The sequence below is a fragment of the Rissa tridactyla genome, chromosome 12 (genome assembly GCF_028500815.1).
Source record: "Rissa tridactyla isolate bRisTri1 chromosome 12, bRisTri1.patW.cur.20221130, whole genome shotgun sequence".
Classification (NCBI taxonomy): Eukaryota; Metazoa; Chordata; class Aves; order Charadriiformes; family Laridae; genus Rissa; species Rissa tridactyla.
The window spans coordinates 6,271,986-6,292,654 of record NC_071477.1 but is presented as its reverse complement, the minus strand read 5'-3'; the positions used below and the strand labels follow the sequence as shown (position 1 = coordinate 6,292,654).

General features: G+C 45.2%; 1 protein-coding gene across 3 annotated transcripts; it reads left to right on the top strand.

Moving 5' to 3' along the window:
* The first annotated feature begins 59 nt into the window (after positions 1-59).
* On the top strand, positions 60-20,631 carry ELMO2 (engulfment and cell motility 2). Of its 3 annotated transcripts, none has more exons than XM_054218323.1 (22): positions 139-211; positions 4,406-4,507; positions 5,093-5,218; positions 5,353-5,393; positions 5,901-5,973; positions 6,305-6,355; positions 7,343-7,524; positions 8,933-9,032; positions 9,239-9,390; positions 11,591-11,669; positions 15,022-15,072; positions 15,404-15,526; positions 16,151-16,285; positions 16,724-16,828; positions 16,908-17,016; positions 17,656-17,792; positions 18,119-18,282; positions 18,365-18,477; positions 18,789-18,896; positions 19,237-19,319; positions 19,640-19,717; positions 20,284-20,631. In XM_054218323.1, exons 3-22 carry the CDS (start codon positions 5,141-5,143, stop codon positions 20,482-20,484), a joined length of 2,163 nt encoding a protein of 720 aa, XP_054074298.1. In that variant the 5' UTR covers positions 139-211; positions 4,406-4,507; positions 5,093-5,140; the 3' UTR covers positions 20,485-20,631. The 3 variants fall into 3 exon arrangements, with proteins under 3 accessions (XP_054074299.1, XP_054074298.1, XP_054074300.1); XM_054218325.1 differs by lacking the exon at positions 139-211 and adding an exon at positions 1,583-1,669; XM_054218324.1 differs by lacking the exon at positions 4,406-4,507 and having other exon boundaries at positions 60-211.
* The last annotated feature ends 38 nt before the right edge of the window (positions 20,632-20,669 follow it).

Below are 20,669 nucleotides of genomic sequence, written 5' to 3'. Positions count from 1 at the left end.
GGGTTCGCTGGGCGCCGCGGCGGGGCGGGGCCGGCCGCCCGCGGTCTCCACGGCGACGCGCTGCGGGAGCGTGACGCGCGCGCGGCGTCCAATCGGCGGTGGACAGGCGGTTGAGTGACAGCCGGCAGGACCAATGGGCAGCCAGCGCCTCGTCGGGGCCGCGGCGGAGCTGCCGGGCGGCCGGAGCGCGGAGCGGCCGCGGCGGGGCTGGGTGAGCGCAGGGCGGCGGGCGGGGGGTGAGCGGGCGGCACCGCGGGGAGCCGGGCGGCACAGCTGCCGCCGGCCTCGGGGCTGGCGGGCCCGGTGTTGCCTTCCCGGCCCCGCTGCGGCCCTTCCCTCCGGCGGCCCGCCCCGCCGCCGGGCTCTGGCCTAGGGTCGCCGGGCCGACTCCGAGCCCGTCGCCGCCTCCGCAGCTCCCGGAGCTCTGGGTGGGCGCGGGGCCCGCCGCCCCGGCCCGGCTCCTAGGCGTGGGACCGAGGAAGGGGCCGCCGTCGGGCCGAGGAGGGCGCGGTGTGCCCAGCGGGCCCCGGGCATAAAACGGGCAGTGCTTGGTCAGGGGAAAAAAAATTGTTTAGCGCCGTAAATTGAGTTTTGGCCCGAGGTTGAGGAGCTGCTGAGCTGCTCTCAGCTCCCCTGACTGATTAAAAACAATAAAAAAGCAGTTCTCTCCTTTTGCCTGTTGCTATCGGTTTCTGTCTCTGCTGAGAGGTGGTCTCTGCCCGGCGGTGTTGGAACGCAAGGTGAGAGTCCCGCCGTAGGGTAGCGTTTACAGCTAGAGTGTGGCCGTGGAAGGCCTTTGGAGAAATGTAGGATCCCAGAGAGTGACAGTCTGAGCCACCTGGCTCTGAGGTTCCTCTGGGGAAGCATGGTTCCCTTTGCTCGTTCGGTGAGGTAACGTAGAAAACCGCGTCGCCCTCAGGTTGGACCCCGCTGCCCTCGTACGCTGCTTGGCCAAGGAAGCTGCCGCCTCCGCACGCTTGTCCAGTTGGTCACTCCGCTGACGGGGCTTCCACCTCTCCTCTGGCCTGCTGGGACCACTGGGAACTTGCCGAGAACTGACTGGGATGTTTTATCACATCTACAGGTTTCAGAAGCGGCAGCTATTCGCCTGTTGACCGGGGGATTCTACCAGGCGGCTTTTGTTTTTCATGGAATGTTCTTTCATCCTCCTCATTTTCATTCTGTGTGCAGCACACGTTGTTCGCTATCTGCAATGAAAAGAAGATTGAGTTGGTGAATAGGGAAATTCTATTTGAAATACTGTAGTTGTTTTAGCTTGCAGCTTCTCAGAAGTCTCTTGAATAGTGTGTTATTAGTGGCTCTGCTGATTTTTCCTTGCCTTGCAGCTCCCCCTGCACCACTGCTTTGTATGAAGGAACTCACTCTGCAGAAGCGGAGTGAATTCATCTTTGATGGATTTCAGCTCGGCTGCTGTCTCCCTGTATAAAACCGAAAATTGCTTCCTGCTTGTATACTACCGATTGCCATAGTGTGCTTAAAGATTTAGTTGATGAGTTATGTCTGGTTTGAGCTATTGCTAATTGAAAGTATAAATTATTTTAAATTTATTTATTTATTTTAGCGTGTGTAATTCAGGAAAAGGAAGCGAGGAAGACTGACTCGTAGTTTTATTGGGTTCAACTATCTCTTTGCGAGACAGAAGGATCGGGTAAGCTCTGAAGTCTCATGGCTGGTGCTACAGACTGCATTGGTTCAGCAGGCTTTCTTGGTTCTGCCTTGTCTCTGTATTACACTGTACTTGGACATAAGAGGAAGTCAGATTTTTAGAACTAGGAGGCGACTCTTCTGACTTGCAGCGTGGCATGCTTGGCAGACTTTTCCTGTCCTCAGAAATATCAGGTATTGGGCATTGACTTGCGAACAGGCTGAGGATAACTGGTATAGGTAGGCTTGCTATGGATACTGACCCCAGTGGTAAGTGCTGTACAGAGGGCTGCGGTCTCCTAAATATATCTGGGTTCAAAGCATTCCTGTCTTTATGCAGATTCCTAAGTGCTTTGCTCTGCTTATGCAATGAGGCAAGGTGCTATTCTTGTCCTGGGTTCCTTGTGCTTTATTGCCTGATTTCCTAGTTTACTTTGGACAAAAGAAGACCAGCTGCTTCAGTTTGAGCATAGAAGAACGGATTAGAGTCCAATTTACTGATTGTAATGGGTATGAAAATAGCACTAGCAGCTGTGTACGCCTTTCGGGTGAGAGGCCTCTTGAGAATGTATTTGCAGCAAGTTAACATGTCTTTCTTAGCAAAGAGTAGATTTTATGTTTCTGTCTTGGAGTGAGAGAACAGAATACTGATAATCAAAATTTGTGAAGAAAGAGGAGTATGTTAACACATGCTCATGGGATTTGGAGACAGCGTTTCCATAGGACACCATACGCTCAGTGCTTTCTGTTTGTGAATTAGCCCAGCTCTGCAGGCTGCAAAGGCTTCTTTGAAACACTGATTTAATTGAGCTCTTACATGAGCAATCTTCCTTTCTGTGACTTCACCTTGTCCAAGCTGGAGATTTTCACCTGATGCACCTTCTCTGAAGAACAAGCTTTCCGCTTTGTTTTTAAGATGAGAGTGGTAAAATTTTTATCCAGAGTGAATCTTGCAGCGGGAGTTGGCTTGGTTGTCTTTCCTCCAGGATCAGGGAGTAAAATATCAGGGGTTGTTTGTGTAACTGCTTGACTGTAACTTGCAATTTTGCATGATAGGAATCATATAAATGCTTTTCTATCATCGCCCCCAAGACCTGCTCAGCCTGAGTGATGCACTGAGTCTGTTGCCTTTCCGAGGTCAGCTCTTTCTTGATATGTTAGTCGGAGCTAATGCTGTGCTGCTTATCTGAAACGTCGGAGATGTTATTTTAAGAAACTGGCAAAGCTGAACCTGACTTGACTGGCACTTCTCCGCATGAGATGTGTTTACTCTGACAATAATTTTATGGGTTTTAAGCTGCTCTTGGGATTGATGCTAAAAAGGAAAGAGACGGCCAGGAGTACTGAGTGTAATCATCTCTGTCAGTTGGGGTAAGCGCTGCATTTTCAGAATATCATGAAATTCCGAGTCTGGCTTGCCAGGTGCTTTCCAAGGGGAGGGATGGCAGAGCGGACAAAGTCTGGCTGTCGTCGGAGTTGGGGAGGATGGTGTTCCTGTGCACGTGCAATACCAGTCTCCCTTTTCGGTTGGCTGAAGCCCCAGAGACCTTTGGAGTTCAGGCTTCCTGGATTCCTGCAGGAACTGCAAAGACCATACACACGCTGAGAATAGAGGAAATTGAGCAAGGCAGCTTCAGAAGGGCTTCTCATGGTAACCAATGCTTGTTTTAATAGGGGAATGGCCGAATTCTCTCTCCAGCAAGTGCCTTCATTGTAAAGCAAGTGTCTCTGATCTGGTGGAGACTTGAGGGCAAGGCTAGCTGCAATGATAACACTGAGCGTTTCCAGAAGATGCTATGAAAGAAACGCTAAACTTGCACCCCTCATCCTCAATTCCAGCAGGCAGGAGTGGTGATAATGTTGTGACCATCTCAGAAGGCTGCACCATGAGATCGCAGCACTCTGTTTTCCTAGGTGAGGAAGCTGCCTCAGCTGGAGTGAGAAGATAGTCACAGGGGCTGATAAAGGGATTTGTGCATGTACAAATGCAGAGAGACATTAATGCACCTGAGTTTTCATATCCCTCCATGCAGCAATACCAATCTCTGTGAGGGAAGGAAGAGGCAGATGAGCTTCATTAATTGAGATCGTCAGTGGATGGTCAACATCTTATACAGGCCAGGCACGTACACCTTTTGTGGTAGACTCAGGTAATTTTATAGAAGTTCCCTTTTCCAGGACAGTCATGTAGACCAGTTTTCTGGGCCAGGTATCTGTTCAGCTGCTTGGTCTTTGCTGATCTGTGGAAGGTTCTCTCTTCTTTGCTTGCCTTGCATCAGGAAAATTCCAAAGGCTGCTGGTTTCCTTTCAGATCTTAGCCTGTCTTAGCGTCTCTTTCCTAGTGGATCAAGGAAGTTGTGAAAATACGTTGATCATGAAACAATGTCCCTGCTCAGCACTATCTCATCTCTGTTCTGGGAAAGGGGGATTGGGTTTCCCCAGTAGGAGAAATAGGAGTTTCCATAGGAGCTGGGAAATTTTTCTTCAGATGCTTACCATGTCATTCAGGGCGTGCTGGAAATTGAGTCTCAGGAGGAGCCCTTAAGGACAGGACTGCTTCTCTGTCTGGTCAGATCTCATTTTTGGCAGCTTGAAGCCTTTGCTTCTGAGAACTGCTGATGGGGAGGGTTGTCTCGCTCCCATGTGACTTTCTCCCTATGGCTCTGTGGGAGAGAGCAGGGCTACACCCTCCATCCAGGGGAGGATTAAAAAGGAACTGAACAAGTACATTTCTTTACAGCCTCTTACTACCAGATGAAGCACAAACCAGCATGTCTGACAACTCTCTGGGACCAAACCCTGAGCACAAGCTTATGCTCTAAGGCAGATAAAGGAGTGAAAGGTAGACCTCCAGAGTAAATGCTGAATTAACTTTTCTTCTGTGATGGATATTCATGTTTTGGATTTATGATGTTATAGGAAGGGAATGGGATAAAGCCAGCTGCCGCCACTCTGCCTAGGAGCCTGTTTGGGTGTCCTGAGTGGATCAAGGTCTCCGAGAAATATGAATGGGGCATCAGTAAACACCAGCCCGTGGGAGGGAGGTTAGCTGGGCAGTACATTCCCTCACTCACGTACAGACGGTAGCTGAGCCTACGGAGCTATTGCTTTACTAGTCCTGTAAACTGACCTGGCAGTACAGACGGTGGGGGGTAGATGGGGCTTAGCTCATCAGAATGACTCTCCTTGCGTGAGTACCCCAGCAAGCTCTCGGAAATATTCCTTAGGTGATAAGGTTGGGCATACGATTTCAAATGTGCTGTTTTAATATGAGGCCTTGATCTCTGGTACTCTGGATATTTTGTCCCTAGCAGGCCCAGCAAACCATAAGGCTGGTCTTATGTAGTGTTTTGAAGCTTGGTGTTAGATGCAATGTAGCAATTGAAATAATTTTCAGAGAGCTGCTCGCTGTCCTTTCTCTTAACAGGTGTGGGGGTGTATGCTGTTGTAAAGGCACCTGGAGGAGTCTGGAGCAATGCCACCACCTTCGGACATTGTGAAAGTAGCTGTTGAGTGGCCGGGTGCCAATGCCCAGCTCCTGGAAATAGATCAGGTGAGACCTGGTACCCAGATGGGAAGGAAATGCACACAACCTTGATACTGGAATGTGGGAAGCATGGAAATTGGCAGTATTCCTTTCTGGTTGAAAGGAACATGGCTACTGAGGACTCTCTCTTTCTGTTCTAGAAAAGGCCTCTTGCATCCATCATCAAGGAGGTCTGTGATGGGTGAGTAGTTCTTTGTGAACCCTTGCGGAGAGAGTCTGTCCCCTTGACAAATCTTGCTCGAGTACTGTGGAAAGTCTCTGCTGATTGTCAATGTGCTGCTAGCACAATCCATGCTGCCTGCTGCTAGTTTTGGCCGTGGAATGGGCCAGGTTTTAAACTGGGAAGAAAAGGATCTACTGGAAAACGGAGGCTTTGCATCTTTATTCCAATTCTGAGTGAGTGCATATGTATGCCCCTAGGGTCAGTCTCTAAGGATTGGCCCGTCTTGCTGTTTCTGAAGTGCTGGCCTCCTCAGATATTCCACAGAGCTTGACTTAGACTGGGCTGAAGTTCCGTTCCCCTCAAGAGGAAGGTGTTTTCTCTCCTCTTTGGGAAACCTAATTTCCATTGACAAAGCTTTGCTTGAAAGTTCTTTTCCACCCTCCTGAGATCAAGCTCCTATTCCTAATTGAGAGCCAGAAGAAAGAAGGGAAAGAAACTTATGTATCCTTCTTCTTCCTCTGCCAGGTGGTCATTGCCAAACCCCGAATACTACACCTTGCGGTATGCTGATGGTCCTCAGCTGTACATCACAGAGCAGGTCAGTGTGAGAGGCAGCAATTTGCTGATGTCATGGGCAGGAGTGCAGAATGCCTTGGAGTAGTGTCGTGGAACAATAGTGTCGCTAATCCTTGAGGGGCAACATCTCTGCCATCAAAAATACCCAGACTTGAATGGTGTCATTCAACTGAGGAGCCTTGCGCTTCTCCCTTTGCATGCCCATAGGTGCGAGGACCCAGTGACTCAATTCAATACTCTCAGTAGGGTTGTGTGGTATAGGAACCCCTTCTGCATACAAATGTGTGCTGTAGATCCAGTTGCATTCTTTTCCCCCCACTTTTCTGCAGTTTAAAGTTTATGTTTTCTTTCAGACTCGCTGTGACATCAAGAATGGAACTATCCTACAGCTGGCAGTCTCCCCGGTAAATGCTTACTCACGTCCCTTTTTCACTGTAGCTATCCTTGTATGACACGCTGTTCCTTGTCTCTCAGCTTTTCTTTTCTCCTCCCTAAATTGTAGGGGGGTTGTTTGCCTTTGTTGAGGGCCATCCTGCACAATGAGGCACACACTCTTGTTTTCCTTCATGGTTGTGGTGCATGTCTTTCCATTGGATGCTCTGCCCTTTTATAGGATTTTCTGTAAATAAATCCCGTCTACGTTTTTATTGCATCTCCTAGATTAGCATATTGTAAAGCACCTGACAGACACATCCTCAGTATGAGTGCAGTTAGTATTATCAGTCGGAAAGCAACAGTACTGGTGACGTAATGCAGAAATTAACATAAGAGACAAATTTGATACAGAAGGGGTTGTTCTTAGTGAATTCTTGCTATTGTGACCTCACAGTTGTCTTTTGCAGACTTGCCACAGCTTCCTTTTTATTGAAATTCTTAAACCCTTTTTATCCCAAGGGTCATGGCGTATCGCTGAGATTGAGTAGAACAGGAAGAAGTTATTCGGGCAAGAGATGGTTGAGGGAATGTCATTGATCTATGTCTGAGAAATCTTACAGAAAGTTGTGTGGATACACAAAATGAGCTTGTGCATTTCTTTGAATCTATGAGAGATATTTTTTTTTTTTGACATTGTATTTCTTTCATAGTCTCACTCCGTATTTCTATATCCACCTCCACTCACCTCACGAAGAAGAAAAATAAGCATTTACTCTAACATGTAAAATAGCATTTTAGTGGCCTCCTGCTTGGCTGTAACTGTTGCTGAGTGCAGCCTTTTGTAGTCTGTCTTAGACTTGCAGACTGCTGGTACTCATCCTGTCACTGCTGGTATCTCCCTACCCTCGCTGTGCTCTCTCTGCCCACCCGTGGACCTCTGACAGAATGCTGATGCTGGCAGAACTCAGTTTGCAGGTGACCAGTCTGTAACTGGCATCATCCCTCTTTCCTCCCAGTCTAGGGCAGCCCGACAGCTGATGGAGAGGATCCAGTCGCACAGTATGGAAGCCCGACTGGATGCCATGAAGGAACTGGCTAAACTTTCAGCAGATGTGACCTTTGCCACAGAGTTCATCAACATGGAAGGAATTACAGTGCTGACACGGCTTGTGGAGAGTGGGACCAAGCTTCTGTCCCAGTAAGTTTCCTGCAGCCTCCGGCTACCAAAACCCTGCCACATAAATCCAATACACATATAGATAGAAACATCTATAAAAGCCGTAGCAATTCCGCCCTGTTAAATATTTCTTTTTCTTCTAATGGTATTATTCTTTTATTGTAGATTCTGTCTATCTTTCTGGTTACAAATACCTAAATGCCTGATGTGTCCTTCAGATTCTTCCCTGAGTCCTCTCCAAAAATTGTCATTATATTGGCCACTTTCTGCAGAGCACAATAACCAGTTTGACAATGTTTTGTTTTACCATAGTAACTTTGGAATTCTTCAGTGAATATCATCTGGTCCTGGAGGTCTGTTTTTCATACCAATGCCTTGTTCCAGAATGTATTCTGGTGGTGTTCAGATGACAGATTCAAAGACTTTCCTTCCCTCTTGAAAACCAAAAAAATCCCAAACTCTGATCTCAGGGATTCCCTAAGCACGTTCACAGTGAACTCTGATGCAAATAATTCACTTGGCTTTACCGCTGTAGTTGTTCTATTAAAAGTACTTTTAAAGTCTTGATAACTTATCGTAACACTTACAGGTCTTCTATTTTCTTGCATATTAGCAACGAATATGATTTCAGCATGTTTTGCAATCTTTCCCTCCGTCTTTTCTACCTTTCTGTCTTGTGGTTATGTATTACATGTTCCACAGTTCATGCTGTGCTTTCGTTTTGGTTCAAGCCTGGCCCCAGTATTTACAGGATGACAATTTTTCTTTGTTTTTCTCTGATGTTAAGACGTGTTTGTTTGGCTTTCTTGTGTGTGTAGGGGCTATAATTTTCAAAGATTTTTGCATGTTGTGTGATATAAATTTACTCTGGAGCTCAAATGTGACAACAGTTGAAAAACCTAGCGTTTGCAGATGGTGTAATTTTTCAGTTGATCAGCTTAAAAAGCTTTCCCCTTTTCAAGTTGATCTTTTTTTTCAACTGATGGTCATTGTACTGAATATTCTGGGGTTTGATGGTTTTTAGTTGGGCTTGATTATTTTTATTTTCCGCCTCACATGAAAGTGTTGAATTTGAGTAGTGATACTTTGCACTGCTCAGGAATAAATACTGCATCGCTCCTGCTTCTGTTATTCCTTTGACTAGCCAGGTACTCGTCCAGGTGGTTGAGAGTCTCTGGTGGCGGAACTAGGGACTTATTGTTGTTAGTTTTAATTTGTAGTTGTCATCAGGAAAAATAAAATATGATTCCAGAAAACAATAAAATTATTTTCATAAATGCAAATACTTTATTGCTCCCCCAGCTGCCAAACTGTAGCCTATTTTATTAGGAGAAGGTGGTGACATTTTTCTTTTATCCAGCTTGTTCAGCTTGGATGGGTTTTTTCTTTGCTACCAGATGTTTCGTGACTACATTCTTCTTTTTCTCAGTTACAGTGAGATGTTGGCTTTCACCCTGACTGCCTTCTTGGAGCTCATGGACCATGGTATCGTCTCCTGGGACATGGTCTCAATAACCTTCATCAAACAGGTGGGTTTGGGTAGAGGGGGTGAGTGGATGCTATTTATTTTTGTGCTTTAATGCAGTTTCTAGGAAAGCAGGATGACTCTGAGAAGCTGGGTACTCACTGAGAGCGCAATGCACCCAGCTTCGAGCCCTGTCTCCCTTAGCTTGTCTCACTCGCCAACAATTTCTTGGATGGGCGTCTCTTGACCTGCTGGTTCATCTGTTTTTAGATTGCAGGGTATGTGAGTCAGCCTATGGTAGATGTCTCCATCCTCCAACGATCCCTAGCCATTCTAGAAAGCATGGTGCTAAACAGTCAGACTCTGTATCAGAAGATAGCAGAAGAGATCACCGTGGGGCAGCTCATTTCTCATCTGCAAGTGTGAGTGTCCACCCAACGGTGGAGTGATTTAAATCGATTTTATGAATGTCTGTTAATTTGAAACTAGATCCTTTTACATTTCAATAACTTAAAGATGCTATTGTTAAAGTATTACTGATATGACATCTTACTTGAACTTTAGGATTTCTAACAGATTTTAAAAAAAGTGAGATCCTGGTGTTCTGGAAGCACTTAAGCAGATAAGTATATGTCTCGAACAAAGATATTTTTCTTTAACAACTGCACAAGTGTGTTCAGTGCATGTTACTAAAACAGCTTCCCAAAGCTTCTGCATCCAGTCAGCTGTCACCTTCAACCCTCTTTGAATTATCTCCACTAGAATCTAAGAGCTCATCATCTTCTGGTTTTTGTCCTGCATGTTAGGGAAGAAACAACGGCTTTTCTTGTTTTATTTTTTTTCCCCCACGCTCCCCCTTCCTCTCTTTCCAAATGAGTTGACAAATTAATAACTAGCTTTTAAGGCTGTTTGTCTAGGTCAGTTCTACTCTTCCATTAAAAAAAAAAAAGCAACATGCATTTTTTTAGAGCTTTAAGTAGTTTTGTTTTTGTTTTTGTTTTCTCTCAAGCCTTTTAATTCTGGAAAGGTGGAAAAGCACCATTTGTGAATATGACTAATATTCCTTAAACAATGAACAGTAATTTAACAAAACTGCAGTGCAAACAATGTATGGCATCAACGTCACTGCGTGCTTAGAGTGTTTCTACATTTGAACTTGGTTAACAGAAAAGCTAAATGAGTTCTCAGGAACACTGCAGTGACTTTGTTCTGCAAAGAGTGTATGTTCTTTCAGCTTTATAATTTCTGTTTTAGTAAAACACAGGTCTGGTCCTAACACTGAACACACTTGTGCGATTGTTAAAGCAAAGTATCTTTGTTCAAGACACATACCGATATGCTTAAGTGCTTCCGGAACACAGAAGGTTGCTGAAGAAAGTATCTGTGCAGGGAATGCTGTAGAAAGGGAAGTTGGAGAGTCAGAATTTGCCAGTGTTTGTTTGGCAAGACCATCAGGAGAGAACAATCTTTAACAGAGGACAGGTTCTGGAAGAACAGGTCCATGGAGACAAGTTAGAAGAGGAGAAAATAATTTCAAAGTTGTTTTGCTGTGCCAAAAAGAAAGCAGTGTAGTGAAAAGAGGTAGCCTCCTACCCCAAAAATGAGGATAAAGAGGTGAAGTGACAAGACTTCAGAGATCTGCGAAGTGTGTAGGCCCAAGGAAAACCTAGGGTGATGCATGAATATTTGAATGTATGAAGTATGGCAGATTGACCAAAATGAAAAAAAATTTGGAAAGGTGCAATAGAAGAGAGAATATGGTTGTTATCCACAGATATGCCAGAGATAAATGCCAAAGTGGGGAAAACAGCTATTTAAGCTAAAAGATGTTTTAGCATTAGATGTGTTATAAAAGCTTAATTTTTTCATATATATTAAAAGAAAAAGTATACACACACAAATTCTTTTAGGTGATGCACTGGACTTCTGTTAATCAGAAGAGCTTGAAGTTCTGCAGAAGTCTCCCAAGAGTAATAGTATAGCAAGAAACAAAACTGGATTTGATAGAGCGTCAAGGTAGAGGTGGAAAAGGGTGTGATTGGCATTTGGAAGCTTATTCAAAGTATCAAACGTGAAACCACGTGCTGTGCATGATCTAGGAAGGGACTGAGCACCCTTTACCTGAAGGAGCTTTTCAGTGAAAATAAGAAAAAGATGTGTGTGTTGGGCCAAATTACTGAGGTTGGAAGGCAACACCATAGAGAGGTATACCTCCCCTTAGTTCCATTTGTGTTTAGTGGCTTCCGTTGACATAGGGGAGAAAAATAACTTGCTCCCTATAAGTTTCTAACTGTATCCATATAACAGACTGCAGCATAAGTAGGCTTTACAGAGATAGTTTCAGCATTGGAAACAAACCATGCTGGTGCTGAACTCTGAGCTTGGCTGGGCTGCAGTCTGCGCTAGCTTCTGAATAATGGGGCTATCAGTCAGCAATTTCTGACAGCTTTTTGCGGGTCTCATGAAGTGTTGGATGGCATGAAAGTAGATTACGTGAATCCTGCTTGTCTGTTGAAATGCAAGAGAGCTGTGGTAAATGTCCTTACAGTGCAGGCAAAGCAGCAAGCTGTAATGTTTTATACTGTCTGTTCTCTTACGATGCTGCCATTTTTGTTTCTGCAGCTCAAACCAAGAGATTCAGACATACGCAATCGCCCTTATCAATGCCCTCTTCCTGAAGGCACCTGAGGACAAGAGACAGGTTTGTTCTTTCTTTTTGTCTTTAAACCTGAACGATGGTTACTGGCTGGCTGTTTACTTTTTGCCTCAGAAATCATATTGTCTGGGCAAGGCAGACCTCAGACCTTGCCAAGAACTTATGTAGTTGTTCCAGCTTGGCAACATAGGAGAAAAAGTACCATCCCATTAATAATGTATTCTGGAGCAGCACATCTAAGTTTAGGAGATGCTCAGAAAGGAATCTGAAGGGCCTGGAGAGACAGAAAGTAATTCTCTATACAGCATGGATTTTTTTTTTTTTTTTTTTTTTTAAAGAAAGTTAATTCCATATGGGAGAGGCAGGCTGGGTAGAGTCCTTGGGATTGTATGTACTTACTAAACAAACACCCCACCTCCACCTCCCCCAAAAAAGGGACCTTTCGGAGGTCATAGGGGGATATTCCTGCTGGCAAATGAGAGAAACGAAACACCTGTCCTGCCTGAGGAAAATCCCAAGATCTCAGCTACGTGCAAGATGTGCATATGTCTGTATTGTGTAGCTTTGCTGTGTTAAGCCTTTCTTCTCTAGTGCCCTGTTTGTGCCTTATTTCTGGACTCCGAGCTAAATCCTGTCTGCTTCTCTTTGTGCCTTTTTTTGCTTTCTGCCAGCAGGACAAGCTGCTTAACCCGCTAGACCTGCCCATCACTGTAAGTAACTCAAGCCTGGGGGCTGGTCATGCGGAACTGTAGGCATGTTTAGCTTTTCTCCAGTTATGCCTCCTTGTATCTCAGAAATGGTGCATACAGGCTTCAGGTAGTGGATGGGCCCAGGGAGAAGGGCGGGAGGACTCCTGGGGATGTACTCAGATTGTGAAGGGGAGAAGAATCAGTAGCAGGAGAAATCTTGAATGACTTATTGTGCACAAAAGACAATAAAGATGATCATAAAAGGAAACTGCTACTACAAGACTGACCAGGTGAACCGATTTTAAAACCGGAACCAGTTCTTTAGCAGTCTGGGTCTCCTTAAACTTATTACAGCCTGAGTTTATACCCCAAATCTCACTTGCATTAATGACCGTTTCATATCCAGCTGCGTCCTTCTAAAGGTAGAACTGTTTGTCTGTGAAGAGTCACAAGATTTAGTGCTGATTGGTGGCTAGGGCATACCTTCTGCCTAATCTGTGACTTCTTCCTTTGGGAATTGTACTATAAGAATGTTTTTTTGCCCTGTGGAATCACCACTCTTTGTTAATAGGTTGATTTGGGACCTTCAGTATCTTAGTGGCAAGGTTTTCTGGGTGGCACAGAGAATACTCCCCTTTTGCCAAGGATGCAGAGCCTTCAGAGGGGAAAGTATGGTCTCAATAAATGTTTCATAATTTCTAAAATGAATGTATATGCTGAACACATGAAAATAAGGAAGAACACCTCCTCCGTTGGTAATTTGGCCAAGATACTAAACTTCATAGCAAACAAAATTCCAACGGATCTTTCACTTTTGCCCCGCCCTTGGACACAATCCACATGACCACAAAGGGCCAGGAAGAAGACTAAGGCACTGGAGTATCTCTCATATGAATAGAGGCTGAGATTGCTCAACCTTGAGAAGGCTCAGGGGTGTCTTACCAATGTGTATAAATATCCAATGGAAGGAAATAAAGAAGAGGGAGCCTGACTGTTCTCAATAGCGCCTGCTGAGATGGCAAGAGGCAATGGGCACAGCTTAAAACCCAGGAAATTCCACCTGAACGCGCACACACACAAATGAAAAAAAAAAAAAATAATATGAGGGTGGTCAAACACAGGAACAGGTTTCCCAGAGAGATTTTGGAGTCTCCCGCAGTGGAGACATTAAAAACCTGACTGCATGTGGTCCTGTGCAGCCTGCTCTGGCTGACGTTGCTGGACTAGATGATCTCAAGACATCTCTTCCAACATAAATGATTCTGTGATTCTGTAACGCCATCAAGCGGCAAAGTGGGCGTTATTGGACTCTCAGCAGAATGTAGATCCCTTAGCAGTGGTTAGGCTGTGTGCGTGCTCGTGCTTCTTACTCTGCTATTTAGAATTGTTTATTTGTCTTTGTCCTTCCCACTGTTTATCTGCTTCAGTCTCCTGTTACTTCGTCCCATGTACAAACTAATTCCTTCAGAGTGAGGATTCTTTGTGTGGCATGCGTGAACGAATCCTAACAGCCGGCCTTGTTCTATTCTCGGTACCACATCTCACGAATCATAGTAAAAAATAATGACTCAGAAAAATAATGACTCTCTGAATCCACTTCCTACTTCATCTAGATGCTTTTTAGATATCTTCCACTGACTCATTTCAGTTGTAACGTGAGCGCTGCTGAATTTGCGGCCACTATGGCTTGGCTATCAGCCAGCATATCACTTACTTGGTTTAGGAGGTTTCTGTCTGGAGCAAAAGTGATAATAGGGACTTGATTTGAGGCTAATATACATGTTTTACCGGATTTTTTCGTTCCCAAAGATTTTGCTTATAACAGTGAACTTCTGATAATCCTCCCATCTCGACATTGCCACTCTCCTTGCAGCTGTAGTGAGGTTGCTGGTATTTTAAAAATCTTCACAATTTACAAGGAAAGCACAGGTTAGATTTCTGCAGGTGCATGTGTAATTGGTCCCAGAACTGAAGGCTTGCAGCAGATACTTGCATCTGCTGTGACTGTTTGTCGTCATGACTTGGTGGTCGGGAAACCCTCCTCAGCTGGAGAAGGAAGCCATGCAGTAAAGAGGGAAACTGGAAGCTTTCCTTTGACTATGAGAATTATTTACCCTTTATTTTTGTAAACTGAAGTGCTTCTGCAAATTGTCCTTAAATTGACTTCTAAACATCTCTCTAGGAACTGAGAAAAAGCAAATGTAAATGTCGGAAGGACAGTTTTTGAGAGGGAGGAGACCTGAAAACTACATCCTCTAGCCCTTGTTATCTTGGGTGTATACCTAGGTACAGAAAGTTGGGAAGTGCTAATTGAAGGAACCTCTTGTAGGTGACAGATTTTTCTGGGCAACCCACAGTATGCTCCCTGCTGCCATATCTCCTGATATCGAAGTGTCATTAGATGTCTAATATTCAGCTAAATTTTCTTCACTTCTTTGACAACCTTAGTGCTTTTCTCCACATTAATGATGTTTTGTAGGGGAGCCGTCCACGAGTTGTGCCGTGGTAAAGATGACCTTTGCATCCCAACTTGATGCTTGCTTTGTGGTGAGATGCCATGCCAAATTGACAGTCTGTAGTGAAAGCACTTTGTTGTGTGCCAGTGCTATCTCCAGTTCATGGGCTTCCTCCTTTCTCTCCTCTCTGCACAATGTGGGATTTTTGTTTATGTTTCACTCATGTTATTTCATCTCTAAATTCCACAACAGGAAATGGCTAATGCATTTGCCCAGAAGCACCTGAGGTCTATAATCCTGAATGTGAGTATGTCCAGAATGATGGAGCGCTTCCTAATGCTCTCTCAATAGAGGTTTCGCTTGTGCAGAGTGTAAGTTCTGCTGCCCTCAGGGCACTTCCAGAAAAGTGACTCTTTCAAAGGTGAAATTGGAGCCACTTATTCAAATGGGGGTTATTGGGATGCTTCTTTCTGCTATTACAGAGCATTATCATTATGCTTCTGATAGACTATGAAGGTTAAACAGATGAATCCTCATGTACAGAGATGTACATGTAGCCTAGCATGTGCCTACAGCTAATACCTCAGTTTTTATTTGTATTCTCTACATTTCTACCCTATCCTTTATTTTGCAGCATGTGATCAGAGGAAACCGCCCAATTAAAACAGAAATGGCACATCAGCTGTACGTGCTACAGGTCCTGACCTTTAATCTCCTGGAAGAAAGAATGATGACCAAGATGGATCCCAATGACCAGGTCACTATTAGAGCTGAGTAATATATGATAGAACAGGCCATACAAGAGGCCTTATTCCTAAGCTCCTTAGCTCCATAGAATTTGAAGTAGATGGTGCATAAAGTTTCAAAACCACCCCTCACATTGTAGTTCTTGAGACTAGGGTATGCTCATGACTGTCCTGCTGTATGCTGTGGGACTTCTAGAGATGCACGTGGTCGCTGGAAGCCGTATATTCCTTTCTTGAGCAGTGTGATGCCAGCTGTCAAACTGTTTACGCCACCTCTCTGGAGGGCACATCTTTTTATCCATTTCCTTGCAGTATACAAGGAAGCTGGGCATTTTTAACGTGTCTGTTACTTGTTCTTAGATCCATTATAGTCTTGAGTCTTAGCATTATCTGAATGCCTGGAAATTGCCTTTAATTAAACTTGGGGCAATGCAAACGAATAGTTTGCTTTACCCGATATGCTGAAACTTGCCATTTTGAAATGCATTGCCTCGTCCTACGTAATGTTAATGACCTTTGGCATTTCTCTGTATGCACTGTGTGAGCTCTGGAGAGAGAGGTGGAACTGTGCATTATGGGAAATACTGCCCTAGTGATTGATCGCGTTTACTATTTCCCCGCCTTCTGTCCTTCAGGCACAGAGAGACATCATATTCGAGTTGAGAAGAATTGCCTTTGATGCAGAGTCTGACAGCAACACCGTCCCTGGCAGTGGAACAGAAAAACGCAAAGCCATGTACACCAAGGACTACAAGATGCTGGGATTCACTGTATGCATCTAGAGAGGGTGCTGACTGTAGAGCACGTAAAGGCAATCTAAGCATCCCCATCAGAGTTGTGGGGAAATAAGGAACAGAGATAGCTGTTTGCTTTACCACACTTCTGTATCTGAGTTGTAGAAATTCAGCTACACTCGGACTCCCAGGGAGGATCATTATGAACTTGCTGATTTGTTAAATGCCAGGGCGCATTACGCACAGTCTCTGGAGATATTTACTTACTGTATGCACCTGTTCTTTGGAGAACTTGGAAATCAGCATCTCTTCTAGAAAGTTTGGATAATGTCAGCGGGTGTCCAAGGTTACTTCTTGGATAGATGTGAGAGGGTGCTTGATGGACAGGTGGTTGTAAAATTCATTCAGAAAAGGTTCTTACAGAATCTCTTTGAGCTAATTTGTTTGGGTTCTTTCTACACACTCTTTTCACAGAATCACATCAATCCAGCCATGGATTTTACTCAAACTCCTCCAGGGATGCTGGCACTGGACAACATGCTCTACTTGGCCAAGTTTCATCAGGACACCTATATCAGGGTAAGTGAAGCTGCTGGTTTTTGCAGATACCAACACCTCAGCAGCTCTTCTTAGCATGTGTTGCATCCTCTTCTTGTAGATTGTTCTGGAGAACAGCAGTCGAGAAGATAAGCATGAGTGTCCCTTTGGGCGCAGTGCCATTGAGCTTACCAGGATGCTTTGTGAGATCCTGCAGGTTGGGGAACTCCGTAAGTACCGTTTATGACCCCAGCTTTCCAAGTTGCTGGGATGAAGCTTACAGGCTGCCCAATATTCACAGGCATTTGCACCTCAGTCTCACTTCTGCCATGTAAGGACAGGGGGAGCTTGGAATTGCACTGCCAGTGTCCCAGTGGTAATGCCAGTATCGAAGTAAAGTAAGAAATTTTGTTGTGTGCACTCTGATTTTCCTGAAAAACTGAGATAAGCAGAAAGCTTCAACCTCCTGAAGCTTCAGCAAGGTGCTGTACAAAAAATGAATCTGGAAACCATCATGAACTTGAGAAAAGTTTAGTGGCTCTGACAGTCTCAAAAGAGCATTCTGAGACAATTAACCACTATAAGAAATTCTACCAGAGGAGAGTGGGAAACAACTGCAAGCAGTCATCTGGGCGGACTACTATGAAAAGGGCACATGAGTCAGAGGCTTGAATGGTGAAGTGTGGGGATAGTTGCCGTTCCCAGTATAGGCTGTCTATGGGGAGACGAAGCATTGAACTGTCTTAATCTCTTTGAGTTAGTACTATTCCACACCATCGGGTTTCTGTCACTGCAGTGGATTTTTAGTTACTCTTAGTAGCTCCTGTGCAGTATGCTCACAAGGTTGTGGTTTCCGTTTCTTCCTGAAGCCAATGAAGGCCGGAATGACTATCACCCCATGTTTTTCACCCATGACCGTGCATTCGAGGAGCTGTTTGCCATCTGCATCCAGCTGTTGAACAAGACCTGGAAAGAAATGAGGGCAACGGCAGAAGATTTTAATAAGGTCAGAGGGGAGAAAGAGGTGTTTTGTCAAATCTTTTGTAGAACAGCACGTGTTCACTCGGCCGGCACACTTGGTTAAAGAGTAGGGTGCGGAAGGTGTGACAGGGCATTGACATGGGCTTTAAGGGAGGATGGTCCAACTTTTATTTGGCATGACCTGAGGTCCTTTTTTGTTCTTCTGAATCTTCAAAATCACTAGTAGGTTGACACTCCTGGACCCGGTTATTCTATGTCAGTTCTTTGCTGCCACTGAGCTGTGCCCTGGTTCTCTGCTGCCATTAAGCAGCAAGAACGTGACTTGCTTTTCTCCCTGCCCAACCTCTTTAGGTTATGCAGGTTGTGAGGGAACAGATCACACGGGCTCTCCCCTCTAAACCAAACTCCTTGGACCAGTTCAAGAGCAAACTGCGCAGCCTGAGCTATTCTGAGATTCTGCGACTACGCCAGTCTGAGAGAATGAGCCAAGATGACTTCCAGTCACCACCTATTGTGTAAGTGCCTAACAAAAACAGTTGCCTTCTGTGCTTGCTGTTATCTCCATTTTTCGCTTACTCTTCCATATTTGATTGCTAGGGAGCTGAGAGAGAAAATCCAACCTGAGATCTTAGAGCTGATAAAGCAACAGCGCCTGAACAGGCTTTGTGAGGGAAGTAGCTTTCGAAAAATTGGCAATCGCAGAAGACAAGGTAAGTTGACAGCATCTACTACATTTTTCTTTTAAGTGAAGAACTGTAGGCAAATAAGATCTAGTGGATGAATCTGTCAGCAGGTGCGTTGCTAGAAAGGGAAGCTGGTTACCTGGGCTGTCTGTACCAGCCAGTAGTTTGGGATGGAGCAGATGTGCATTTCTAAGAATACAGCCATCCCCTCATGAGCAGGAAGCAGTGCTGAGGGATTGGGGGAGTGGAGGGGTTGGGTAGGGTGACTATAATGTAGTGGCTGTAAGACCTTATGTGGATGGTCTTGCTCAGCTTAGTCTGCTTGATGCGTGTTCCAGAAAGATTTTGGTATTGTCGTCTGGCTCTGAATCACAAGGTGCTACACTATGGAGATCTGGAAGATAATGCCCAGGGGGAAGTGACCTTCGAATCTCTACAGGAAAAAAGTAAGTCCTGTTTACTGCTGTGAGCACACCGTGCAATGTTCTGTGCTCTGCTGTTTAGAGGCTGTTAGGAATGCCATCCTAGAGACGAAAGAAAAAGAGCTGTGGCTGAAGCCCTGATTGAGATGAGATCAACTTTTGGTCCTTGACCAAATCCTTTGAGTCTTGGAATTGCTTGGTATTTCTTATAACAGCCTACTGTAGGGACGTGTTACTGGTAATGTGTTTTGGAAAACTGCTGTAATGAGCTGCAGGAACAGTGCTCAGTTGCAAGGACAAAACAAAGTTCTGTCTTTTCATGGTCAGGATTTCTTGCTTGTGAGTTTTACTTTTTCACTGTTAGTTCCAGTTGCAGACATCAAAGCCATTGTCACAGGGAAGGATTGTCCGCACATGAAGGAGAAAAGTGCACTGAAACAGAACAAGGTAAGTGCTCCCTTTTTGCCTGTAATTAATATCCAATGCCGTAGAGTTGAAGACTGTGAAAGCAAGCAACAGGCGCAAATGGTCTTCCACACTTCAGGTGTATTGTTTATAAAACCCATCTCGTACCCGGGCCTTTTCCTAGTACAGTTTGTGATTGCTGGATGCTGTGAACGTAGTGTGATGGTGCTGTAGGCTATTTGGAGTTATCAGAATACTGATATGGGAAAGGGCACTGAGGCAGCTTCTCTTGTTGGGTGAGCAGGCAGGAGGTGCTGCAATGTTTTGTTCAGTCAATGAGTGAAAGATTCTTTTCCATTCAGGAAGTGTTAGAATTGGCCTTCTCGATATTATACGATCCTGATGAGACCTTGAACTTCATTGCACCTAATAAATATGAGGTAAGAAACATAGTGGTTAAGCAGTAGAATATAAAGCAATTCACTTCAGAGGTTAAGAAGGGTCAGTTGCCTCTCACTAAAGGCGTGAGCAGGATGTCTCCCACCAGGTTCATTCTTAGAAAATGTTGCTGGTGCTTAGTGTGAAATTTTTTTTCCCAGTTATCTGTTTTTTTTAAAAAAAAAATTAATTCCTACACTAATTTCCCTTAGTCTAGACTGCTACTTTCTTTCCTTCTATGCAGTCAGGTGTTCCCTTTTCCCCATTCTGTAAGACATTGGTAGCTAAAATAGCTTTGCTTTTTTTGCTGTTACGCCACAGTAGAAACTCATGTCCTGCTCCTCGAGCAATGGGGTCATGTTTACCTCTAGGCTTCTGACTTCTGCTGGAAACCTGTCTGGGCACTGTTTTGGGGTTGGGTGGTTTTTTCCCCATGGGTTAACTCCCTCCCACTTTTCCCATTTTGGAGCTGTATAGGAGGAATTGTTGCATGGATGGAAAGATTCAACATAACGTGGAGTTGTGAATTATCCTTTTTTTTTTTTTTTTATCCCCCCTCCCCCCACAGTACTGTATCTGGATTGATGGGCTGAACGCTCTCCTGGGGAAGGACATGTCCAGCGAGCTGACGAAAAGCGACCTGGACACGCTGCTGAGCATGGAGATGAAGCTGAGACTCCTGGACCTGGAGAACATCCAGATCCCCGAGGCGCCGCCGCCCATCCCCAAGGAGCCCAGCAGCTACGACTTCGTCTACCACTACGGCTGACGGGGACGGAGCGGCGGGGGGTGCGGGCTGTCCGCCCCCGCTCCTTCCCCGCACGGAGTCCGCGGTGGGCGGGGCGTGGCCACCGGCGCGGGGCGGGGCGGTGCCGCAAGGCTTTTGTACGCGTCACAATAATAACCAATCGCGCTCCTCCGCCTGGGCCGGCTCCGCCTCTTTGGGCTCAGGCC